The 27045-nt window shown below is 42.6% G+C and overlaps 2 protein-coding genes across 14 annotated transcripts in view; one reads left to right on the forward strand and one right to left on the reverse strand.

Annotated features, from left to right (window-relative positions):
* The window catches only part of LOC129830136 (plasma membrane calcium-transporting ATPase 3-like), a 33446-nt gene extending 27322 nt beyond the window's left edge, over positions 1-6124 (forward strand). For 7 of the 10 annotated variants that reach the window (XM_055892416.1, XM_055892419.1, XM_055892420.1 and 4 more), the window contains one exon: positions 4243-6124. In XM_055892416.1, the coding sequence (XP_055748391.1) occupies positions 4243-4680 (438 nt within the window). In that variant the 3' untranslated portion in view covers positions 4681-6124. The remainder of the gene's footprint in view (positions 1-4242) is intronic. The other 3 variants (XM_055892423.1, XM_055892424.1, XM_055892425.1) reach the window with 1 other exon arrangement.
* Positions 6125-6321: 197 nt separating this feature from the next.
* LOC129830140 (bile acid receptor-like) lies at positions 6322-22228 on the reverse strand. Of its 4 annotated transcripts, none has more exons than XM_055892430.1 (11): positions 22120-22227; positions 13656-13797; positions 11559-11924; positions 11191-11331; positions 10283-10413; positions 9632-9730; positions 9418-9517; positions 9071-9187; positions 8821-8913; positions 8320-8433; positions 6322-8094 (listed from the first exon to the last, which is right to left on the reverse strand). In XM_055892430.1, exons 2-11 carry the CDS (start codon positions 13750-13752, stop codon positions 7895-7897), a joined length of 1458 nt encoding a protein of 485 aa, XP_055748405.1. In that variant the 5' UTR covers positions 13753-13797; positions 22120-22227; the 3' UTR covers positions 6322-7894. The 4 variants fall into 4 exon arrangements, with proteins under 4 accessions (XP_055748405.1, XP_055748404.1, XP_055748406.1 ...); XM_055892429.1 differs by having other exon boundaries at positions 6322-8097; XM_055892431.1 differs by having other exon boundaries at positions 8008-8097; positions 8320-8452; positions 22120-22228.
* Positions 22229-27045: the final 4817 nt, after the last annotated feature.

Genomic DNA, 27045 nt, shown 5'->3' on the forward strand with positions numbered 1-27045 from the left:
GTAATTGTTTTTACTGTTCAGCTTTATAGGTAGTTCTCATTGTTTCCCCTTGATCATACTGTGTACATTGATGGAAGGTCCATTATCTTCACTGAGAATAGTTTGACCAATTCATGAATAGAATTGCCATTTGATTCCCTGAATTGACTGAGTGAAAATGAATTGAGCCTAACCCTGACTTGCGTAAATTGTTTAGTGTAATTTAATAAGTCTGAAGTGACCATGGGATTCATGCTCGACCACAATAAAACAGGCCTTCTCATCTTCTTCTGTTTTTCCATCCAGCTCCTTGAGAGATCTTTAGGTGGCCCATTTGAAAGAAACCAAGTGAATGCATTGACTTGAGTAATAGTTAGTTTTCAACAGCTGTGGTGTTATATTGACCATTATACTCGAAAGTTTACAATTTTCACAAGGGGACATGAATTCAGAGGGCACATAATAATGATTTATTTTCTAAATAATTGACTTTATGGGAACAAACAGCTCCTTGGAAAAACAATCAGCACAAGTTGACCTTAACAATGTCTCTGTGTTGCCTGACTCCCTCATCACAACAACGTTATTGGGTCATGTCGCTTCTTGTGCAAGATCTTTGTGGTCATTTTCACAGTTAGAATGTTTTTTTTGGGTTGTGCTTGCTACAAAGGTTGGTCTTTTTAGAGGCGCTTGCTGAAGAAATGGGTCTTTGTGGCTATGCTTGCTGCAGGAATGAACAAACAAATCATATTGTTTGTGCATGCTGAGGTACAGTCCACTGAGCAAATCGGAGTAAGGACCTAAGTATAACTCCTAACGCTCGCCCAAAACTCAGACTTTCACACGAATCTCCCTTTTTATATCAGTGCATGATTTAAACAAGGGTTTTAGTTAGTCACATGTATCTCAAGATAGGCACTACAGGCTGAATCCTATCGCAACAGAATATGATTGCATTCATGTTCACACACTTATTTGCTCTGTGGGAATGAATGTATTATTATTATTTTATTATACTTCACAATATGTGCATCTCTTTACCATTTAGGACCAGCCATAGTCATTACAGAAACATCCTTGTTATTAATGTATTGTTTTCCTCATTAACAATATTAAAGCAAGCTTACCATAAGGCCTATTAAGACCTATGTTGAGTTCTGTGTGAATGGGTGCTGACTTTGTGTGGATGAATAACCCATCACTTCTTATTATTTTTGTACAAGGAGATGGGTATGTGGTGGCTGGACACAGAACAACTGGTGGTGTATCATAAATGTTTCAAATGTAGATTTTCCCATGCTTACAATGCCTTCGGAAAGTATTCAGACCCCTTGACTTTTCCCACATTTTGTTATGTCAGTCTCATTCTAAAATTGATTAAATCGTTTTTCCCACCTCATCAATCTACAGACAATACCCCATAATGACAAATCAAAAACAGGTTTTTAGAAATTTTAGCTTATCAAGAATGAAAAACATGTGCTATTTCATAGTTTTGATGTCTTAAAATTTGTAGGTGTGTCCAAACTTTTGACTGGTACTGTAAGTATTCAGACACTTTACTCAGTACTTTGTTGAAGCACTTTTGGCAGAAATTACAGCATTGAGTCTTCTTGGGTATGACGCTACAAGATTGGCACACCTGTATTTGGGGAGTTTCTCCCATTTTTCTCTGCAGATCCTCTTAAACTCGGTCAGGATGGATGGGGAGCGTTGCTGCACAGCTATTTTCAGGTCTCTCCAGATATGTTCGATCAGGTTCAAGTCCGGGCTCTGGCTGGGCCACTCAAGTACATTCAGAGACTTGTCCCGAAGCCACTCCTACATTGTCTTGGCTGTGTGCTTAGGGTCATTGTCCTGTTGGAAGATGAACCTTCGCCCCAGTCTGAGGTCCTAAGTGCTCTGGAGCAGGTTTTCATCAAGGATCTCTCAGCACTTTGCTCAGTTCATCTTTCCCTTGATCCTGTCTAGTCTCCCAGTGCCTGCCGCTGAAAAACATCCCCACCATGCTTCACCGTAGGAATGGTGCCAGGTTTCCTCCAGACGTGACGCTTAGCATTCAGGCCAAAGAGTTCAATCTTGGATTCATCAGACCAGAGAGTATTGTTTTTCATGGTTTGTGCGTCTTTAGGTGCCTTTTGGCAAACTCCAAGCGGGCTGTCATGTGCCTTTACTGAGGAGTGGCTTCCATCTGGCCACTCTACCATAAAGGCCTGACTGGTGGTGCTGCAGAGATGGTTGTCCTTCTGCAAGGTTCTCCCATCTCCACAGAGGAACTCTAGGGCTCTGTCAGAGTGACCATCAGGTTCTTGGTCACCTCCCTGACCAAGGCCCTTCACCCCTGATTGCTCTGTTTGGCCGGGCGGCCAGCTCTAGGAAGAGTCTTGGTGGTTCCAAACTTCCTCCATTTAAGAATGATGGAGAACACTGTGTTCTTAGGGACCTTCAATGCTGCAGACATTTTTTTGTACCCTTCCCCAGATCCTGTCTCGGAGTTCTACGGACAATTGCTTCGACCTCATGGCTTGGATTTTGCTCTGACATGCACTGTCAACTGTGGGATCTTATATAGACAGGTGTGTGCCTTTCCAAATCATGTCCAATCAATTGAATTTACCACATGTGGACTCCAATCAAGTTGTAGAAACATCTCAAGGATGATCAATGGAAACGGGATGCATCTGAGCTCAATTTCGAGTCTCATAGCAAAGTGGTTGAATACTTATGTAAATAACGTATTTCCACTTTGTCATTATGTGGTATTGTGTGTGATCAGGGGAAAAAACGATTTAATCCATTTTACAATAAGGCTGTAAAAATTGTATTTATTTTGAAAAAATCAAGGGGTCTGAATACTTTCCGAATGCACTGTATAATGTGATGTTGAGGAACAGTTTTTAAAACAATTGTTCTGACATTGAAGGTACTGGTTTGTTGTACAGCACTGGCAATTCCAGTGTGGTGACTATTGTGCCTTATGTAATAGATCCATTGTCTACTATATTGCCATTTTTGTACTGAGCTGGATGACTGTATTTATGTCCTTAAATTTGTTTGTACTGTATCTAAAACACCTGAGTTTAGATATACCCTAGATAACTTAAAAGTACACGTTCAAGATGTTCAATAGAAATATACAATTCACTTACAATAATACTTATTTTGGAAGTTTAACTAATTATTCACATACACTGTTAAGGAAGGGCTTTTTTTACAGCCACCCCCAAATTCACAAGAGTTCATTTGAACAACTTTTACAATGATATAACAACATTACTCATCAAGTCTACAGAAGCCTGTGATTACTGTGACTGGTCTGTATTGTATGTGATGTTCACTTAGCTTAACTGGTAGCTGCATTATGGCTCATTGGACGTTGCATCACACAAACAATATGTCATCCAACTACACCCATTTTTGTTTGCACCAAGACAAGCTCATGCACGACCACCTGGAATGTGTTTCTTTTACAGCATGGCAGTAAATGAGGCTCTCACATGATCAGTCTTGGCATGTCAGTTGTTGTTTGGTTTTTGAACTGATCTGAATCCCATACTCTGTGTTCTGCTTGTTTCACTTGTCCCGTATGTAAGTTCAGAGTTCAGTACAAAAATATGTATAAGTTTGAGAGAGAGAGTGTGTGTGTGTGTGTGTGTGTGTGTGTGTGTGTCAGACAATGTTGTACATCCATCAATTAATATTTGATTAATTTTAAATATCTTATATCGAACTGACAACACTAACTTTTATTTAAGTCATTATTTCAGTTTTCATTTGTTTTACTTTCCCTCATTTACTTTAAAGTTACAGAGTAATCCAAAGTGGACATGTACATATTGTACACATACAGTAGGTTTTATCAGGTCAGTGAGGCATTTCAAACTCATAGGTAATTGATTGCCTTTAAAGAGGCTGTACAGAACTTTTGCCTCTGGGCAAGTTCTTGAGCAAAAGGTGTCCCCTAAATGGACAAATATAATATCTAGGAATTACCTTATTGGACAGAAAGAGGTACACCTCCCCACGCCCAGGCAAGCCTACTACTGTACGATAACACCTTTTATTTAGAATTTAACTAACATTTAGTAGAATTTTCAGAAGATTCAAAAGTTGTATTTTTTCATAACTTTTTCAGGTCAGCCACTGTGACACTTTTAAATGCTTAAATGCTACATCTCTCTCCAATTGTTTGTCCCATCTATTCCCTTTTCCTTTCTGCATTTCTCCCCTTGTTTGACCATTATTATACAAAACTCAACATAGATCCGAGTGGTGAAAGCATTCCATAGCCCACTTTATGATGGCATTGAGAAGCCGGAATCCAAGAACTCCATCCACGACTTCATGGCACACCCGGAATTTCTCATCAGTGACTTGGTCCACAACATCCCCTTGATTGACGAGACAGACATTGAAACCGAAGAATCAGAGCGCTCAGAGTGCAACAACGTTCGCCTGGCTTTTCGTCAAGCTCCTCCCCCTGCCCAGGCCCCTCAGCCTCCCCCTCGCTGCCGCTCCACCTCCCGTCCCGCCCCCTGCCGCCAGCAGAGCCTCCCCGTTACACTCAACTGCAACAACAACGCCACTGCTGCTGCTGACGCTGAGAATGGAGATCATCTGAACCCAAAAGATGCAACACTACCAACTGCTTCTCTCTGCCGCCCCGCCAGCCCGTTGCACAGCTTGGAGACCTGTTTATAACTACAATCTGGGCACATGGTTGACAAGTAGGGAGAGGAAACACCAATGACTTTGATGGACATGGATGTAACCCAACAAAGAGGAAATGAAGAGGAAAACTGGACATGGAAAGAGAAATTATTACATTGTATAGACCAATGGTTTTATAGATTGTTGCCCAACCTTTCCTCAACAGCCACTGCTTTAAGCCTGCACTCTCCGCTTCAAAACACTCACATATCCTCTCAAAAAGCTCCGCAATCTAACGATGCTAACCCCATCAGACTCTGATCAACACTTTTGAAATGTATATCTAGGCACGCAATAGAGGAGTGATTGGTGTAGTGGAGACAAGAATGAACTGGAATTGATTCTTGCCCTTTTGATTGAAAATATGAAGACTCAACCGAAAGTGAAATGGGGTTAATTCATTCTGCTTTTTAACAATATAATTGTTCAGATTATTACTGTTGTTATTACTACTGCAATTACTACAATTACTACTACAATTATTATATTCCAGTTAATGATGCTTCATTAATTAGCTTTATCTTTCCATGTATGTTTGTATGTATTGTTTGTTTGCTTAACTGCTGTATTTGTCTCCTTGTTTTTCTGTTTTTATATACTCCTTCTGGTCACGTCACCTTTTTTCCTTTTCTGTGTTTACATGTGTTGTGTATGTCTTGAAAAAGAAAATAATAAATATAACTATACAAATAAATTTAAAACATATACAACAACTTCAAAACACAAAATGGTAAGAAAATAGTAGATATGCTAGGAAAAAAATCCCCAAAAGCACTACTAATAGTTTTGGTTCTTCTCTTCATGTAGATATGTCTTGAATTAAGTAATTCATTTGGACACTTCCATGAACAAAGGGAACAACTGAACTGAGTATTGAAAATATTAAGTTGTGCATAGTGATTAAAGTAATTTATTTAAATGATTATTTTATTAATCCATGTGTATTCTCTTTATTTTTGTCTTTTAGTTTGCATAGATTACATAACACAAAATGTAAGGAAATAATTACTTTTTGATGTACTTTAGAATCCGTCAAACAATATTTGACTGTATGATTTATGTGTTTCTACCCAACTATGCTTTACTGCCATCAACAGTGATAACTAGTCATAGCTTTTACAGTGGCACAGTTATATATCAGAACAGAACATTGAATATATCTTTACTTTTACATTTTACTTACATTTCCACATATAGTGTTTTAAGAGTGATTTCGTTTTTGAAAGTAGCAAATAGGAATTCTCCCTTTGTGGAGCACTTATTAAAGCAGTCTGAAGAAAATATATTCAACAACCATGAGAAATAATTCCCTTTATCACCGAGTGGGAGTGATTATGTTGCAATAGAAGTTGGACGACTGAGGTATCTGTAAGGTGTATTGCCATGTTTTCTGATGTTAGACACAATCGATATCAATAAACTGTTTTGCACTGAACTGCCAAGCTACTACTGTCGACCGACAACATCCTAGGTAAGTGTAAAATCATTTATATTTATATTTTTTGTTAACTATCCCTTTAAACTCCAAGAGAACAAGGTATAACAGATCTACCAGAGTGGTGTATGGAAGTATTATGGCCAGGTAGTTGATTAATTTTCATCCTGGAAATGAGTTGACACAAACACGATGACTGCCAAGGTATGATAAAATACTTTTTTTAATACATCTGTGTACTCCATATAATAAAACTCATATTGGTTTAATACTGGTCTGTGACTTTAAACCTTACAGTAAAAACCAGTCACTCAAAATAATGGTATTTTTATGATAAACAGCATAATCATAAATGGCCAATAGTGTTACTTACATTTTTTGGGTACAAATTCGAGAAAACATACAAAATTAAGTGTTTATTTGAACTATTTAACTAAGTCTTTAGTTAAACTATTTGTATCACTGTCTCTCCGTGCTCAGTGTCTGTCTCAGGGCTGTCTGTCTCAGGTCTGACTGTCCCACATGCTGACCAGACCGGAAACGTCGCGTGCGCGAGCATCGCAAAATACATTTTGAAATCCATGTTATTCAATTATTGCACCCACACTGCTCGCATGCGCCAACGAGCGTCTGCGACGCCAAGGGCTAAAATAGAACTCATTCCTATTTCTGACGCAGATCGCGCTGCAAGTCCTGCCTCTCCCATCTCCTCATTGGTTTATTGAAGCAGGTACCCATGTAACGGATGTGAAATGGCTAGCTAGTTAGCGGGTACGCGCTAGTAGCATTTCAATCAGTTACGTCACTTGCTCTGAGACTTTAAGTAGGGTTGCCCCTTGCTCTGCAAGAGCCGCGGCTTTTGTGGAGCGATGGGTAACGACCGTGCTTCGTGGGTGACTGTTGTCGATGTGTGCAGAGGGTCCCTGGTTCGCTCCCGTGTCGGGGCGAGGGGACGGTGTAAAGTTATACTGTTACATTGATGCTGTTGACCCGGATCACTGGTTGCTGCGGAAAAGGAGGAGGTTGAAAGGGGGGTGAGTGTAACGGATGTGAAATGGCTAGCTAGTTAGCGGGTACGCGCTAGTAGCATTTCAATCAGTTACGTCACTTGCTCTGAGACTTTAAGTAGGGTTGCCCCTTGCTCTGCAAGAGCCGCGGCTTTTGTGGAGCGATGGGTAACGACCGTGCTTCGTGGGTGACTGTTGTCGATGTGTGCAGAGGGTCCCTGGTTCGCGCCCGTGTCGGGGCGAGGGGACGGTGTAAAGTTATACTGTTACACCCACGTGCCATCTCCTCATTGGTTATACCCACGTGGGTGATTGAAAGACAAACTGTTTTGCCGGTAGTCATGGTAATACAATGAAAGTTTAGATGCGATCACCATATAAGTTAAACGATGAAAAAGCCTGGAAGGAGGAGAGATGACTAGAAACGATTCGGTTGGCCGTTTTTATGTGTGGATTAATTGTCGGAGTAGAGGTCCTTGTGCATTTCAGGTAAAATAACAACTCAATGTTTATATCCCAGGACAAATTAGCTAGCAACAGCAAGCTAGCTAAATAGGGCAAATTAACATTAGCTAGCAAGTGCAAGCTAACTAGCTAAATTGCCATACATGTTTAATGCTTTTCGACCTGTCCCCAAATTAATGTAATTGGTTCAGAGTTTGTTTTGATATTTTAACCTGCGTGTCGTGATCGCGTTTGGTGTGGGGGGGCAAAATAAATGTATGCACGATAGCGCACGTGCGCAGCCGGTTTGGGTTCTGTGTCAGGGCTGCTGTCGGAGCAGGGTGAGGTGGTTGTGTTGTAGCGTGCGCAGCTCCGTGAGTCTCCCCAACAGGCGAGCGAAGCGCTGGGCTCCCTGAGGGCCCTGGGCTCCACACCAGGCTCCGCACACCCTGGACAGCAGCTCGAGGATCAGCTCCTGTAAGCTCTCCACACACGCAACCGCCCGCAGCGACGCTTCGTCTGCTAACAGAGATACAGTAGATGACAGAACAACATATATGAGTTTGTCATCACTATCTGGGCAAGCTAGAGGAGATATTCAGACACTCTTGGAGGAAAATGATCAGTCAATAAAAAGTGTGCCTTTATCAATAAAAAAGTATTGTGTTATATGTATTAAAAATGTATTAATAAATACATTTTGCTTTTCATACAGTAATGTGTCAGGCATAGAGAGCCAATCACCTGAGCATAGCAGTACTGTAGCAGTGAGCAGGGCATATTCAGCCTCGGTCACCCCCAATGCTGCCATGCTGTGGAAGAAGTTGATCACCGGTCCAAGCGGGTCCTCGTTGACTCCTGCACACAGACACACTAGCTAAGACACACAATTGAAGAATAAAGTAAAAACACACCATTTCCTTTTTTGCCCCACTGCAACACTTCATTCTAACTTCTTTGAAGGTTTTAGTTCACTATTTAGTTGACTAGTTTTAGCATATTTTCGACTTACGTGTTTTGGTTTCATCCAAACAGTTTTTAATAAGTTGTTTAGCTGGTTATTTAGCAATGTCCATATTCTCCGGGCTAGCATATTTTTTTGCCTGTAGTGGAAAATAAGCTAAAATGTCAAAGAAATGACCTTATCCGTTGAACCTCTCTTCAAATAGTATTGCAAATAAAGCTTGTAAGATGGGATACTGTGGTGGTGAGTATACTGTATCTAATAAGGACAGTGTGCCTTACCTGGGTTTAGAGGGCCAGTCCCACTATGAATGTTTTCCTTGGACTCCAAGGTTTTCAGCCAATGATGAGTTGAGATGTTGAAAGGCTCTATTGCTTGTAAAATAAGGGGGGGGAAACTATTAGCTCTATGTCATAATCGGCTCCGTTCCATTTTCATCCCTATCTTCTACCTCTTCGGTATGCTGAAATGGAGCCAGGCCAAATGACTCAGACACCCACAATCCTCATGGTGGTGTAGTGGTGTCAGTACCTGGACTATAGGCTGCCGGGTTTTGGGTGAACTGCTGCGCTGAGAGCAGAAACATGACTTCTACAGAGGAACTAGAGAGGAGGGTGCTCTGGTCCGAGCAGTTCAGGAGCTCAAAGCCTACACGGACACCAGACGCTAGATTAGTTAATACTGCAGGAGGTCATTCAGAAGCAGAGGGGCCACAGAGAGAGAAATACTTTTTTTATCTGAAAACATATGGTAGCCAAAAGCAAAATGATGTATGCTTACCAGGTATTTGCTTTCCATTTGACCTGTTTAGTTCTTTCATATCAGTGCAGAAACAAGGAAGGAGAGGAAGCTGATGTACGAGATGAGGCTCAACTCACCAGGTACACTCTTGGCAAACTGCAGCAGCCTCTGAGAGGGAGGGGAGGCCACGTCCATTAGTCTGTCTCCACCATCCTCTGTACAAGTCCACTCAAACACCTGCAGAAAAAACTGCCTGCATAAGCTCTCAATGAGATGGGAAGGAAAATGACAACACATCTTTCAAATCTCAATCCACGGAAAACAGAATTACTATTCTAATCAGCAACCCACCCTACAGTGTACAGTGTACTGCGCCCTGTACTGCCGAAGAGCCTCCACCATCCTGTCCAGCACATGATTCTGTTCTCTTGACAGATTTGCAGACACCACCTGTCATGGAAGGAAATGCATCACCAACAGATCAGTTGATTGCTGAGTGAAATTATCATTCTGAAACAGACTTGGAGTATAAGCAGGGTTTGTACTATAGGACGCCACCATAAGAAATCATTCACAAGTGTTTCAGGCTACTGATGGAGCATTCCAAAAACATATGCATTGACGTATAAAATTATCCGATTGTCCAAAAATGTGATCTGGGACATGCCCCCTGATGGTCCAAGAACTTAAACTGGAAGTCCAAGAAAGTAATATGGGAGAGGGCCACTTATGAACCAAAGTAAGTTAACTTGGGGTCTGAGGAAGAGATCCGGGTACTCCAGTGGTGCAATCCATTCAACCAGATTATCCTCCAAATGTATGTAACTATTTAGACACTTTGATATATGCTTTGGACAAATAATATGATCTTGGGGTATCTTTCAAAAACAGCAAGCTACAATGTCTTCCCCATTAATAATATTCAAGAAAGTTAACCAAAACACTTAAGGTTAGAAAACTAGATGAGAACGTTTGAATGGAGGAGAGGAGAAAGGGATGTACCTGTCCAAGCAGCCTGTTGGTGGAGCTGACGCTCCTGCTCTCCATGTTCTCCTCCTCCTCAGGCCCTCCTCCTCTGTGCTTGGCTCCCTTCCTCAGCCTCTTTGACTGGCACTGCACCTCGGTCAGCAGACCTGGCAACACAGCTGCCTCTGTCAGACTCACATAGGCAATTATCTTTAATTTATTTGTCCTTTATTTAACTGGGGGAGATGTATTGAGATATAGCACATTTTTGCAAGGGATCCATGTCCAAGGTATTTTGGTTATCTTAGCAATGAAATATGTTTAAGTCCGCCTGACTTTAAATTGGATATATGGTCACTGGTCACGATTCTTGATCTTATTGCTATCAGACTTTGTCTTTATTCACATCACTTTCAGTTCAAAATAGTTCAAATATCCCTACTGTCACACCTTGATCTGTTTCAACTGTCTTGTGCTTGTCTCCACCTCCCTCCAGGTGTTGCCCATTTTCTCTATTATCCCCTGGGCATTTATGCCTGTGTTTTCTGTTTGTCTGTTGCCAGTTCGTCAAGCCTCGTCAAGCCTACCAGCGTGTATTCCCGTACTCCTGTTTCTCTTTTGACCACTCTGCCTGCCCTGACCCTGCCTGCCCTGACCCTGCCTGCCCTGGCCCTGCCTGCCCTGACCCTGCCTGCCCTGACCCTGCCTGCCCTGGCCCTGCCTGCCCTGACCCTGCCTGCCCTGACCCTGCCTGCCCTGACCCTGCCTGCCGCTCTGTACCTTACTGACTCTGCCCTGGATTACCGACCTCTGCCTGCACTTGACTTGTCGTCCGCCTGCCCCCTGTTTTGTTAATAAACATCTGTGATTCAGACTGTCTGCATCTGGGTCTTATCCTGAGTTCTGATACCTACAGGCATTTTGTTATAGTATGTTCCACTCACATTCGTCTAGCATGCCCACAGCACGACATTTCCGCAGGCGGCAGTCCTGGCACTTCCTCCGCATGTACATATCCATCTCACAGCCTCCGCCACTTTTACACCGGTACACTGCTTTCTTTGTCACACTCCTTCGGAAAAAACCTGAAGCACAGGAGTACAGTAATGATAGATTATGACATTGGTTTGAGTAGCAACCCCCTCTAGTCGGGGTCCATTTCAATTAAAGTTAATCCAGATAAAGATTTCCCCATTCAAATTATAAACACATATTCAGACAGAATCAGAAGTAGCAGGCTCTGTGACAAAACTTTCAGATAGACCCTCCCAAATATTGTTGTAAACTTTGATTAAAACACTGCCTCCCCTACCTTTGCAGCCTTCACAGGTGAGGGCATTGTAATGGTAGCCAGAGGCTTTGTCTCCACACACCACACAAAGCTCATCCAGGCCCCTCACCCGCCCTCCAGGGCCCAGCCTGGTCCTCTTGACCAGGGGCAGACCTCCGCCACCCCCCTTCCCCAGGCCTCCACACTGGGGCTCCGGGCTGGGCTCGCAGGGAGCCTCCAGGCAGTGGGGACTGTAGGGGTGGGTGTAGGGTGGGTGGCATGGCTGGGAGGACGGTGGTTCGTAGACAGAGAATTGCAGGTTGACGGGGCTGTACTGCTGTTGGCTGAAGGCTAGGCCCTGTAGGTCTGGCTCCTGGAAAGAGTAGCCCAAAGGGTCCCCCAGCACATCTGTGTGATGGGATAACAACACAAAATTAATGAAGTGTTTTTGTCCTGGTCACTCCGGTTAAGTTTACGTGCAACACAGGAGTGGATTTGGGAACGTCTAGTGGCTAACCTAGAGGGTCCACCGGCACATATTACTAAATTAATTAATTTTTCTACCAGAGCCATTATTACTGTCAAACTGTTTTTTAAGTCAAAGTGCATCACAAGAATGTGTTCCTTGTCCACAATCTTACGTGCCTTTTATTTGTCCTGTGGGGCGTGATAAAAAAACATCAGAGCAAGACCTTGTGAACCAGTTTGGACTGTGGCAACAGGATGCAGCTGATAGGTTACAGCGTTGTTTATGAATTTGATATTTTTTATAGCGTTTTATGAATGTTTTGTGAGCGTATGAATGTTTTGTGAGCGTATCGGGGTAGCCGGTGGAGCTGTGAACATTTTGTAACTTCAAGCCCCACGTCCACAGAGGGAACATGTGTCACCCCTGGCAGCTTTTCTGAAGCACATCTGCATTATAAGGAGAAGAGCTGGTCACAGATCAGCCCTAAATCAGTCACTCTGATCAGAAAGATCCTCTTCCATAATCTGAGTCTCTTGGCATTTTATTAGTTCAGAAAATAACTGAAATAGTGAGAGGTTTCTTCTTTTAAACACAAAAAATTGAATGATTATGACCAACAATGACTAGAAGTTACATCCTTTCTCAAAATGCATCAATATTTTGTTGTACAAGTTACATTGTACTCAGGCGCACTTCGAGTGTCTTCTTACCATATAAGCATGGATATTTGTCCACAACTCTGATGCCCTGACATGGACTGAATACCACAGTGATTTCTAGAGTCCAACCTCTGACCTATGACCCCTAATTTCTGAATCCCAAAACTCACCCCATCCTCAACCACAACCATCCTCACCCCTCTTCTAGAACCTTGACTCTCTAGCCTTCCTCCCATCGCTCTCTCTCTCTCTCTCTCTCTCTCTCTCTCTCTCTCTCTCTCTCTCTCTCTCTCTCTCTCTCTCTACTTTCCTAACTCATTCCGTCTCTCCTCTGTGTCTCCCAGATGTTTCCTGTCCTGGTGAGAATGGAGGCCAATACTGAGCTTGTGCTTGTGTGACAACGCTATGGTGAGCTCTGTTTGTAAACCGTTTCAGCACTGTGTAAACACCCGGGTCTCCCTCCTTCCCACGCACACTAACACTACCCCCCATCATGCAGCTTGTCATATCCATCCGTCCAGCTAGGAGAGGAGAGGACAACAATGTGAAGAAAGAAGCCTCATAGTTCGGATTGGGCCATAACTCTCCACTGCAACCATTATAAATAGCCCCTCTTTCCAATTACATTTTTTGTTAGCTAACATCCTGTGTATTGGAAAAAATACAAATAAAGACAGTTATTTTCTAAATGTATAAGGTTAGACCCACATTATGTATCCCTACAAGTCTCCCTTTCTAATCTTCAGGCCATATGGCACTAAACATTTGAACAAAAAAGCAACACACAAACTAAAGCAGAACAAAGCAAGCATAAACATGTGGAATATAAATGTCTAATCATGACATTTTGATTCAATTAGGTCATCACCATACAATTACAGGGTATTTATAAAGAGAAATTGTGTTTGGATCAGCATACCATAGTATTGCAGACAATTTATAACCCCTACAAAATCTGACTAGATTATTTTAGTATAATTGCAGACAGTCCAGATCAAAAGAGTCGCTCACCGTAGTACTGCAGAGGCTCGGAGATGCCGTATCCATCAAAGGCGGAGAGGTAACCACCGGCAGACATGGTCATCTCCGACTCACTCCACTCTCTCATCTGGACAGCTGATCCACAGTCAGTCCTTAGGAACACCCGCTTAATCTATTGACACACACACAGGGAACCACACATCTGAGGAATCTGCAACTCTCCAAACATTCTTTTATATCCACGCTGACAACAGGTCTCCTCAGTCTCCTAGCTGTGATATCATTGCCTATTTTAAGCTACCCTCTATGATGCAAAACTAAAGGTTACTGTTGTCCACTGTGGAGGCGTGCAGCTGAAGTCTGTGGCAGTGTGATGGATCTCTGCTCCTCTGAGAGGCATCACGGGGAGACAAGGGACAGCGATGAGAGTGTGAGAAGAAGAAAGAGATGTGACTCATGTCCAAACAGCTGCCCTGGCTGAATGTTCAGAGGGAAGAGAGAGGTCCTGTCAGATGGGGGCCTGTCCCTGGTGGGGAGCTCAGGTTTGGCCTGGGTGGATGGATCCCACCCCACCATGGAGCAACAGGGACCCAATAATCACCCACCTGAGTGTGTGTGTGTCGTGGGAGAGGAGATCACAGCGTTGGATCAATGGTTTAGCTGTAGCTGGTAACTCACTGCTATTTTGTCTCTGTACCAACAAAACTTGACATGACCAGTGGTCAATCTTTGTAATATTTCTTCTATTTTCCATAAACATCCTGATAACTTTAATACTCTTCCCCATCTACACTACACAGTATACTATTACTATGCTGTAGTTACTCTCCCTGGGTGGGTAGTGTGTGTGTGGGTGTGCACACGCGGGTTTATGCATGTTTGTTTGTATGAGTGTGTATGTGTATTAGTGTATGTGTGAGCATGTGAGTGTATACACTACTGTTAAAAAGTTTGGAGTCACTTAGAAATGTCCTTGTTTTTGAAAGAAAAGCTCATTTTTTGTCCACTAAAATAACATCAAATTGATTAGAAATACAACGGCAGATTTTTTATGGAATAACTACATGGGTGTACGGAGGCCCATTAACAGCAACCATCACTCCTGTTTTCCAATGGCACGTTGTGTTAGCTAATCCAAGTTTATAATTTTAAATGGCTAACTAATCATTAGAAACTCCCTTTGCAATTATGTTAGCACAGCTGAAAACTGATTCAAGAAGCAATAAAACTGTCCTTCTTTAGACTAGTTGAGTATCTGGAGCATCAGCATTTGTGGGTTCGATTACAGGCTCAAAATGGCCAGAAACAAAGACTCATCAGTCTATTCTTGTTCTGAGAAAGGAAGGCTATTCCAAGCGAGAAAATGCCAGGAAACTGAAAATCTCGTACAACGCTGTGTACTACTCCTTTCACAGAACATCGCAAACTGGCGCTAACCAGAACAGAAAGAGGAGTTGGAGGCCCCGGTACACAACTGAGCAAGAGGATAAGAACATTAGAGTGTCTAGTTTGAGAAACAGACGCCTCACAAGTCCTCAACTGGCAGCTTCATTAAATAGTACCCGCAAAAAACACCAGTCTCAACGTCAACGAGGTTACTCCGGGATTCTGGCCATCTAGAAAAAAGAAAAATCCATATCTCAGACTGGCCAATAAAAATAAAAGATTAAGATGGGAAAAATAACACAGACACTGGACAGAGGAACTCTGCCTGGAAGGCCAGCATCCCGGAGTCACCTCTTCACTGTTGACGTTGAGACTGGTGTTTGCGGGTACTATTTAATGAAGCTTTGGAGCCCCCAGGGCATTTATTCCACTGCTTTGTTTGTATTGCAGTTAATATTTGACGCTGGGCAGATTTAGAGTTTGGGGGACTTGGTTGCCCCTCCAGAGTTGACTGGGTCGAGTTGAGCCCTGATGAGAGAGAGACCCTAGATTTGCCTCTCTAATCTGGTTGATATCCCTTTAAATGGAGGATAGGCTTGCAATGGAACAGAGTAGTTTCAGAAAAACAGCACTTCCTGGTTGGATTTTCCTCAGGTTTTCGCCTGCAATATCAGTTCTGTTTTACTCACAGACAATATTTTTAGAGTGTTTTCTATCCTAATCTGCCAATTATATGCATATTCTAGCTTCTGGGCCTGAGAAATAGGCAGTTTACTTTGGGAGCTTCAAGAGGTTTTAATGTGTTTGAGCCAATCAGTTGTGTTGTGACAAGGTAGGGGTGGTATACAGAAGATAGCCCTATTTGGTACAAGACCAAGACCATATTATGGCAAGACCAGCTCAAATAAGCAAAGAGAAATGACAGTCCATTATTACTTTAAGACTTGAAGGTCAGTCAATCCGTCAACTGCCACAGACAAAAACCCTTACCTCTCCCTGATTGGGTTTGACATGCAGCTTGACTCTAGAGAACTTATGGTGTCCTTCCCACCCTCACCGCATTCCTCAACTGTCTCATTACACTGGCCTGTGTGTGAACCAAGCCGAGCAACAAGCAGCATTTAATTTAATTAGACTTTATCTATCCCACATGTTGAGCATCTGTGCTGAGCAAGCAGTGCAAATGAGAAGGTACACCGTACATAGGATGCATACAGTATATGCACACATGCATAACATGAAGTGATAAAAGTAATAATAGTTCGGTGACTAATTAGATACAGATATAATATCTTAATTTGATCACTCTGTTCTCGCTGCAAATTTTCCTGCGTCGCAGGACATTCAAATGAGCCTTGTGACCACATGTAACCTCGGCAGCCCAGGACCTCCACATTTGGCTTCTTCACCTGCGGGAGCGTCTGAGACCAGCCACTCGGACATCTGATGAAACTGGGTTTGCACAACCGAAGAGTTTCTGCACAAACCGTCAGGAACCATCTCAGGGAAGCTCATCTGCATACTCTACGTCCTCACCAGGGTTTGACCTGACTGCACTTCGATGGCCACTGGCACGCAGGAGAAGTGTGCTTTTCACGGAAGAATCCCGGTTTAAACTGTACCAGACAGATGGCGTAGTGTGGGCGAGTGGTTTGCTGATGTCAACGTTGTGAACATGGTGCCCCATGGTGGCGGTGGGGTTATGGTATGGGCAGGCATAAGCTACAGACAACGAACACAATTGCAATTTATCTATGGCAATTTGAATACACACAGATACCGTGACGAGATCCTGAGGCCCATTGTCATGCCATTCATCTGCCTCCATCAACTCATGTTTCAGCATGATAATGCATGGCCCCATGTCGCAAGGATCTGTACACAATCCCTGGAAGCTGAAAATGTCACAGTTCTTCCATGGCCTGCATACTCACCAGATATTGTCAACCACTGAGCATGTTTGGTATGCTTTGGATCGCCTTGTACGACAGCGTGTTCCAGTTCACCCAAATATCCAGCAAGGAGATGTGTCGCGCTGCATGAGGGAAATGATGGCCACACCAGATACTGACTGGTTTTCTAATCCACGCCCCTACTTGTTTTGAAAGGTACAGTTGAAGTCGGAAGTTTACATACACTTATGTTGGAGTCATTAAAACAATTTTTTCAACCACTCCACAAATTTTTTGTTACCAAACTATAGTTTTGGCAAGTCAGTTAGGACATCTACTTTATGCATGACACAAGTCATTTTTCCAAACATTGTTTACAGATAGATTATTTCACTTATAATTCCCTGTATTACAGTTCCAGTGGGTCAGAAGTTTACATACACTAAGTTGACTGTGCCTTTAAACAGCTTGGAAAATTCCAGAAAATTATGTAATGGCTTTCGAAGCTTCTGATAGGCTAATTTACATAATTTTAGTCAATTGGAGGTGTACCTGTGGATGTATTTCAAGGCCTACCTTCAAACTCAGTGCCTCTTTGCTTGACATCATGGGAAAATCAAAAGAAATCATCCAAGTCTGGTTCGTCCTTGGGAGCAATTTCCAAACGCCTGAAGGTGCCACGTTCATCTGTACAAACAATAGTACGCAAGTATAAACACCATGGGACCATGCAGCCACATACCGCTCAGGAAGGAGACGCGTTCTGTCTTCTAGAGATGAACGTACTTGTCACGACTTCCGCTGAAGTTGGTGCCTCTCCTTGTTCGGGCGGCGTTCAGCGGTCGACGTCACCGGCTTTCTAACCTCCACCGATCTACATTTCTTTTTCCATTTGTTTTGTCTGTATTGTACACACCTGGTTCCCATTACGTTTTAATTATTTCCCTATTTAGCCCTCTGGAGCCGTCATGGTTTTGTGCGTGTTTATTGTTGTCAGTTGTCTCGTTTATGTGATTCTGGATTTTCGTTCTCCTTGTTGGAAGATTATTTTTGAGTAAAGTTACTATTATTACTCATCTCTGTGTCCTGCGCCTGACTCCGCCTTACCCACATCACCTAGACTCTGACAGTACTTTGGTGCGAAAAGTGCAAATCAATCCCAGAACAACAGCAAAGGACCATGTGAAGATGCTGGAGGAAACAAGTACAAAAGTATTTTTATCCACAGTAAAACGAGTCCTATATCTACATAACCTGAAAGGCCGCTCGGCAAGGAAGAAGCCACTGCTCCAAAACCGCCATAAAAAAGCCAGACTACGGTTTGCAACTGCATATGGGAACAAAGATCATACTTTTTGGAGAAGTGTCCTCTGGTCTGATGAAACAAAAATAGAACTGTTTGGCCATAATGACCATCGTTATGTTTGGAGGAAAAAGGGGGGCGCTTGCAAGCCGAAGAACACCATCCCAACCGTGAAGCACGGGGGTGGCAGCTTCATGTTGTGGGGGTGCTTTGCTGCAGGAGGGACGGGTGCGCTTCACAAAATAGATGGCATCATGAGGAAAGAAAATTATGTGGATATATTGAAGCAACATCTCAAGACATCAGTCAGGAAGTTAAAGCTTGGGTCTCGCAAATGGGTCTTCCAAAAGGACAATGACCCCAAGCATACTTCCAAAGTTGTGGCAAAATGGCTTAATAAGGACAATGGGGTCAAGGTATTGGAGTGGCCATCACAGAGCCCTGACCTCAACCCTATAGAAAATTTGTGGCAGAACTGAAAAAGCGTGTGCGAGCAAGGAGGCCTACAAACCTGACTCAGTTACACCAGCTCTGTCAGGAGGAATGGACCAAAATTCCCCCAACTTATTGTGGGAAGCTTGTGGAATGCTACCCGAAACGTTTGACCCAAGTTCAACAATTTAAAGACAATGCTACCAAATAATAATTGAGTGTATGTAAACTTCTGACCCACTGGGAATGTGATGAAAAAATTATAATTAAAGCTTAAATAATCATTCTCTCTACTATTATTCTGACATTTCACATTCTTAAAATAAAGTGGTGATCCTAACTGACCTAAAACAGGGAATTTTTACTAGGATTAAATGTCAGGAATTGTGAAAAACTGAGTTTAAATGTATTTGGCTAAGGTGTATGTAAACTTCCGACTTCAACTGTATCTATAACCAACATATGCATATCTGTATTCCCAGTAAATCCATAGATTAGGGCCTAATTATTATTTTTAAATTGACTAATTTCCTTATATGAACTGTAACTCAGTAAAATCTTTTAAATTGTTGCAAGTTGCATTTATATTTTTGTTCAGTGTAGCTTAATAACACAAGATAGATATTAGTCTCCACTATGAAGTACAAGTGTATCCTGAACTATAGCTTACTGTAGCCTATCAAAACTAATTTTGTTTTAGAAATTATCACTTTTTAAAAAAATAAATAATTTGTACCCCCTTTTTCTCCCCAATTTTCGTGGTATCCAATCGCTAGTAATTACTATCTTGTCTCATCGCTACAACTCCCGTACGGGCTCGGGAGAGACGAAGGTCGAAAGCCATGCGTCCTCCGAAGCACAACCCAACCAAGCCGCACTGCTTCTTCAACACAGCGCGCCTCCAACCCGGAAGCCAGCCGCACCAATGTGTCGGAGGAAACACCGTGCACCTGGCCCCCTTGGTTAGCACGCACTGCGCCCGGCCCACCACAGGAGTCGCTGAAGCGCGATGAGACAAGGATATCCCTACCGGCCAAACCCTCCCTAACCCGGACGATGCTAGCCCAATTGTGCGTCGCCCCACGGACCTCCCGGTCGCTGCCGGCTGCGACAGAGCCTGGGCGCAAACCCAGAGACTCTGGTGGCGCAGTTAGCACTGCGATGCAGTGCCCTAGACCACTGCGCCACCCGGGAGGCCCTGAAATTATCACTTTTTATAATCAAATACTGCTGCTCTTCCTGCTGCAGGACTATTTTACTCCTGCGACGAAGCTGGTCAAATTAAGATCCGACACCTGTATATTTCACTAACTCATGCTCAGGCATGCAGTCCTCTGTTCTTCACTAATGGTTTCCAGTATACTGTAACTGTGCCAAACTCATAATTCCCAATGAGCTGAACCTTCAATAAGGGCTGTCTGGAAAGAGGTGGCAACCCCAGGTTGGGGAGTGGTCTAAATAATTTTGGATATAGATGAACATGCGTTGCGTTGTGCTGTGTTGTGCATCAAACATGACACTAGAGGAATTTGAATCCTTGGTGGGAAACTACAGGTCTCCTGTAAAGTGAGGAGAGGACGAGGTAAAAGAGCAATCAACAGAGGAGGAGGCTCTAAACAGGTCCATACTGTAGAGTTTGGAGAAATGGGTGCAAACCTGACTATTGGTGGATTCTGGATGATTCAAAAACATTTATGCATAAAAGCTTTGATGTTGCGCAGAAAAACAGACCCTCTATATTGATCGTCTCTGTTACAGTAACTCGCAATTTCTCTCCATAGCTCCCAATAAAGCAACTTCACATTAACATTGTGTCAACTTTGGATCCATCTAATATCACTTCATCTGATACCTAGGAACAACTGACTAAGGTCCCCGATGTAGAGAAATCCCAAATACACTATGTCATTATTACATTTATCTGATTCCTCTTGGTCATTGTAAAAGTAAATTAACAAATCCCAGGAAAGACTTCTGTTGTTATGTTCCTCTGTCATTTGTATTGTTACATTAGTCATGTCCTCACATATCCGGCAAAACAAACCCTTGATATCTCTCATACTGCAGGATAACGGAGGGAACGACTGCATGCACATTCATTCCTTTTTCCCATCATATTTAGAGATGGGGACAATTTATTGGAGTGTGTACATGTGGCCATGAATCTCCTAGTCTGGCCTAGTTGTCACTTTGTTGGACAAGGGCCTGAGCATGTTGCACATCCCCAAGGGAGGCTTTTTGGAGGAGGAGGAGGATGCGGAGGTGAAGGAGGAGGAGAAGGAGGAGGGTAGGGTAAGGGAGGGCTTAAAATATTTACCCTTGATTCACAAAAAATGTGGACTGAAGGCAGTAAGCACACAAATAATCTATTTCTCTTTCTTTCATTCAGCATGTCCCCCTGTTTGTCTATTTATCACTGCACACTGTTTGCTGGTAGCCTGATTCAGATAGCACAGTGTTTGCTGTGTTTACAGGAAACTTACGTTAGATTAGAGTGGCCTTGCAGGGAGGGCCAGTAGATGGATTTGTGGGTAAAGTCCAGTGCTACATTTGAGGGGTCAGTGTGTGTGTGTGTGTGTGTGTGTGTGTGTGTGTGTGTGTGTGTGTGTGTGTGTGTGTGTGTGTGTGTGTGTGTGTATGTGTGTGTGCGCGTGTGTGTGTGTGTGTGTGTATGTGTGTGTGCGCGTGCTCGTGCGCGTGCTCGTGCGCGTTTGTGTGTATTACTAACATAATTACTAACATAATATTCACAATTAAAATCTTTGATTACAGTTTACCTAAATGTAGGGCACTGTTGTTGCTTTAGAAAACTTTGGCTAGCACAACTGCAGGTTTCAAAAAATGATTCTCTCTCAAATGGATTCCACAGAATCAAGATTTTGGTTTTCCCCCTACATACTGTAGATGCAAGCTTAACAACTATATTTTCCTTATCCATTACTTGTTTGTAAAAGCAGGTCTTAAAAACTTTCATAAATGTTTTAGGTTACTGTTGTCAGGACGGAAAGGACACAGAATCATGTTAAAACACTGGCTTGACACGGTGGCAAAGATATTTTTTAAAGTCCAAGTGTAACCACCAAACCTCTCTAACCTGTCCAATGTCAGTTCCTTCTTGCATGTATCACTAATGTGTAAAAATAAACATAAAACTAATTTAAAAAAACAGTAGACTTAGTTGATTACCCTTCCAAAGCACACTGTTAAAACTTCTAAATCTCTCTGTAAGGCAGTAAGATGCATTATGGCTCCTTAGCACTTCATCTATCAGGTAGCAAGTTTCTCAAGAGAAGTAGGACACCGGTGAGCTTCTTCACATTAACAAGAGGACGCATTCTAGAGGCTTTGGGGGAAATGATGGTCAAACTAAGATTTCCAAATACACAGAGTCCATAGCAGAGTTTGAATAAAGGTTCATATTAAAATAAGGCTGTTACTCTTCATCCAGGAAATTGTATTAAAAATAGTGATATGAACTCACCAGTGGTGGTCTTCTTCCTCGTGTGTTGACTCTTCTGATAGCCTCTTGATTTGTCCTCCCCTTACATTTGTAATGTTGACTGCAGTCCAGCCTCTGACACCCTACACTTGCCAAACATGCACATGCACACACACACACACACACACACACGCTACACACACTCGCGCATACACACACTCACAAGTACAAAGAAGAGATTTCCCTCTCAAACAAAAAACTGGACACAATATCAGAAACATTGTGTGAGGTAGATTAGGGTATTAAATACCATGGATTTCTTTCAAGAAGAGGGGTTCTCAGAGTAGATTTAGCAGAGGTAAATACAGTAAGTAGGATGTCTGTATAGTGTACAAGGTTATTGACTGTGAAATGTAATGTATGCGATTCTTTCCCCAAACATGATCAGTCATTTATTATAATGAATAATGCCTGCAGAGAAATATACGCACCTATTACTATGCAGTGATATATAGGCCACGGTGGGCAAACCTTAGAATTTAGCTCAAGTCAAATAATCACACTGACAAATCTTTCCTGAGAGTGTGTACACCTTGCTTTGGCCTACGCCATGAGGTGATATCGGAAGTTGTAATTGATACCTCCCCCAATGAATTGCATTGTGTGAAACTAGAGAGCATTGAGGGCTGTATATGAAGTATGTGGAGCACCATAATGAAGAACGGAGGGGAAAGTGGATGTGAGGGTGTGGGCCCTGGCCCTGCAGTGAGAGAGAGCAGGCTCATTATGACATTCCCAGCATTGTGTGTTTATAAACAGCTTCTTGTTCATCCTGGTGATGGATGATGGCCCACTATCGCTGGCTCTTCCTGCTGCCCTCCGTAAGAAGCCCTGGGACTGCCTAGGAACACAACCTCAGTTTCACAACCGTCGACGACTACACGCACACATACTCTTACTCCCTCAATGTTACTGTACGATATCAGCCCCCCACACAGTTCATCTTCTCAATGAACCCATCGTGATAGTTTTGTTCTGACCTTTCCTTCCTCTCTGGGTGGGCCCTCAATGTCACTTATATGTGTGTGTATGTGTGTGAGAGGGAAAATGTGTGTGTGTGTGTGCGTGTGAGTGAGTGAGTGAGTGAGTGAGTGAGTGAGTGAGTGAGTGAGTGAGTGAGTGAGTGAGTGAGTGAGTGGAGGGTTTCCCGGGGTCAGAATTCCATCTCTTGTTTTCTTCACTAACATGACAGTATAAGAATAACTCCACTAATGAAGAGAAACAACATAGCTGTGTATTCCAGGAACATTAGCTCCAGTGACAGATCTACCAGGCTCCCCCAGGGTCTACCAGAGTGTGGAGTGGAAAGGTCAGAGGTCAGGAATAGGGCTTGATCTGCACGTGACATGATTAATTAAGGTTGAGTGTACATGGGATAAAGTCAAGGTTACAGTTGGATAAATATGGTGAAATATATAATACCAGAGCCATATATATAGAGAGAGAGAGTTTGGCCATGTTGCCGCGTTTATTCTCTAAATGTTGGTGATGTAACAATACGAGACTGTCTCTGACAGGTCCCTCTGAAATGACCCGCTGTAAACAAGCAAAACAGAGCAGCGAATTTAACAGACATTTTTATTGATTAGCATTTTGGATAATGTGTATCCAAGTCTCCGAGTGGTGTCAACAAATTGTATAGAGTGGCTTGCGAATGTATTCACCCCCTTGGCATTTTTCCTATTTTGTTGCCTTGTGGCGAAATCCTATACGGAGCCTTCACCGTGCGCTGCCACTTTAAGAGCGCATCAGCAGTAAGGAAGGAGGAAATAAAGACAGCTCCGTTCAGCTTTTTGGGGAGGAGCTCTTGGGTGGCGCGACAGTTTGATTGTGTGTGCTATGCTACAGAAGTTGTGTTTGTTTTCAGCGTGTGTAGATTATAAACTATTTAACTCAATCATCGGTGTGACCGCTCTAGGTCGTGGTTGTTTTCGTTTGGGACCGCGCCGGTTATGGATCGCATGGATTAGTAGCAACATTGTTGTGAAGCTTTGACATACAAACCATTGGACGGTCAGACAGTACACCGGCACGCCTGAAGACCAGCTTTGTTGTGTCTATGAACACCCCCACATTCATACCCTCTGCACTCCTCCACTGGAAGATAATACATATTACTGCAAATCCTCTGTTGATGACTGGGTTCTTTCTTGTATGAAGTTGCTGTTCAATTGCTCTGCCATTTATTATTATTGTATGAGGTATTCTTGGTGGGGTTACCCCAGTGCTGTGGGTTTTATAGGGTGTGTATTCTCTTTTCTCTCCACTGGCTATCTGGTAAACAGGCTACACTCTAGGCAGTCTCTTCTGCTGATGTGTGTGGGTCTGGTAGTGGTACTCTCTCTATTCTACTCTTTTCCTTTCGGCATGGTTAATACCTGCCTGGCGCCCGAACAAAATCTTTATCTTTACCCCTCTCTAATAAATACCGCTATAGCCTTACACCTGGAATTAAAATAGATTTTTGGGGTGTTTGTATCGTTTGATTTACACAACATGCCTACCACTTTGAAGACGCAAAATATTTTTTATTGTGAAACAAAAAAGAAATAAGACAAAAAAACAGAACTTGAGCGTGCATAACCATTCACCCCCCCAAAGTCAATACTTTGTAGAGCCAGCTTTTGCAGCAATTACAGTTGCAAGTCTCTCTATAAGCTTGGCACATCTAGCCACTGTGATTTTTGCCCATTTTTCAAGGCAAAACTGCTCCAGTTCCTTCAAGTTGGAAGGGTTCTGCTGGTGTACAGCAATCTTTAAGTCATACCACAGATTCTCAATTGGATTGAGGCTTGGGCTTAAACCACTCAAATGTTGCTTTAGCAGTATGCTTAGGGTCATTGTCCTGCTGGAAGGTGAACCTCTGTCCCAGTCTCAAATCTCTGGAAGACAAACAGGTTTCTCTCAAGAATTTCCCTGTATTTAGCACCATCCATCATTCCTTCAATTCTGATCAGTTTCCCAGTCCCTACCGATGGGGAAAAAAACATCCCCACAGCATGATGCTTCCACCACCATGCTTCACTGTGGGGATGGTGATGAGAAGTGTTGGGGTTGTGCCAGACATTGTGTTTTCCTTGATGGCCAAGGACTACCTTCCATAGGAGTACCTTCCATACGTTTGGGGAGTCTCCCACATGCCTTTTGGCGTTTTGGTGGGCGGCCCTCTCTTGGCAGGTTTGTTGTGGTGCCATATTCTTTCCATTTTTGAATAATGGATTTAATGGTGCTCTGTGGGATGTTCAAAATTTCAGATATTTTTTTATAACCCAACCTTGATGTGTACTTCTCCACAACGTTGTTCCTAACCTGTTTGGAGAGCTCCTTGGTCTTCATGGTGCCCCTTGCTTAGTGGTGTTGCAGACTTTGGGGCCTTTCAAAACAGGTGTGTGTGTGTGTGTATATATTGCCCTCCTACGGCCTCCTCCACGTCTCCTGATGTACTGGCCTGTCTCCTGGTAGCGCCTCCATGCTCTGGACACTACGCTGACAGACACAGCAAACCTTTTTGCCACAGCTCGCATTGATGTGCCATCCTGGATGAACAGCACTACCTGAGCCACTTGTGTGGGTTGTAGACTCCGTCTCATGCTAACACTAGAGTGAGAGCACCGCCAGCATTCAAAAGTGACCAAAACATCAGCCAGGAAGCATAGGAACTGAGAAGTGGTCTGTGGTCACCACCTGCAGAATCACTCCTTTTTTGGGGGTGTCTTGCTAATTGCCTATAATTTCCACCTTTTGTCTATTCCATTTGTACAACAGCATGTGAAATGTATTGTCAATCAGTGTTGCTTCCTAAGTGGACAGTTTGATTTCACAGAAGTGTGATTGACTTGGAGTTACATTGTTGTTTAAGTGTTCCCTTTATTTTTTTGAGCAGTGTATATGTATACTGAGATCATGTGACACTTAGATTGCACACAGGTGGACTTTATTTAACAAATTATCGATTTCTGAAGGTAATTGGTTGCACCAGATCTTATTTAGGGGCTTCATAGCAAAGGGGGTGAATACATATGCACGCACCACTTTCATTTTTATTTTTTTGAAATTTTTGAAAAGAGTAATTTTTTCATTTCACTTCACTTCACCAATTTGGACTATTTTCTTTATGTCCATTACATGAATTCCAAATAAAAATCCATTTAAATTACAGATTGTAATGCAACAAAATATGAAAAGCCAAGGGGGGTGAATACTTTTGCAAGCCACTGTATATGCTTTCAATGGACACCTTCATAGTTAAAAAAAAAAAAAACTATCAGAAATAAACAGTGCAACAGTGTCAATTATCACTTAGCAATGGCTATGGAGGAGAAAGTGGTGCTCTCGGAACGTTCAGACAAACTGCATTGGCCCAACTCTATACAGTACATTCTGAAAGTATTCAGACCCCTTGACTTTTTCCACATTTTGTTGCGTTACAGCTTTATAATAAAATGGATTCAATCATTTTCCCCCCTCATCAATCTACACACAATATCCCATAACGACAAAGATAACTGTTTTTTTTGGGGGGGGGAATTTTTGCAAATGTATAAAAAATAAAATACAGAAATATATCTGATTTACATAAGTAGTCACACTACTGAGTCAATACTTTGTAGAAGCACCTTTGGCAGCGATTTCAGCTGTGAGTATTTTTGGGTAGGTTTCTCATATATAGTGCCTTCAGAAGGTTCTCACCCCTTGACTTTATCCACATTTTGTTGTGTTACAGCCTGAATTAAACATTTTATTAAATAGAGATTTTTGGTCACTGGCCTACACACGATACCCCATAATGTCAAGGTGGTATGTTTTTGTTTTTTGACAAATTTCTAAAAAATGTAAAGCTGAAATGTCTTGAGTCAATAAGTATTCAGGCCCTTGGTTATGGAAAGCCTAAATACGTTCAGGAGTAAA

This window comes from Salvelinus fontinalis, chromosome 31, assembly GCF_029448725.1.
Source record: "Salvelinus fontinalis isolate EN_2023a chromosome 31, ASM2944872v1, whole genome shotgun sequence".
In the NCBI taxonomy this organism is placed as follows: domain Eukaryota; kingdom Metazoa; phylum Chordata; class Actinopteri; order Salmoniformes; family Salmonidae; genus Salvelinus; species Salvelinus fontinalis.

What these genes read in the sequence shown, in the direction of transcription:
- LOC129830140 (XM_055892429.1), bottom strand. Translation starts at nt 13,752, where the DNA reads ATGAGAGAGTGGAGTGAGTCGGAGATGACCATGTCTGCCGGTGGTTAC. An exon ending in AGTACACTGTACACTGTAGG is followed by an intron (nt 9,518 to 9,631) that starts GTGGGTTGCTGA and finishes TTTTTTCTGCAG; the next exon opens with GTGTTTGAGTGGACTTGTAC. An exon ending in GTTTGCCAAGAGTGTACCTG is followed by an intron (nt 9,188 to 9,417) that starts GTGAGTTGAGCC and finishes GTGTCCGTGTAG; the next exon opens with GCTTTGAGCTCCTGAACTGC.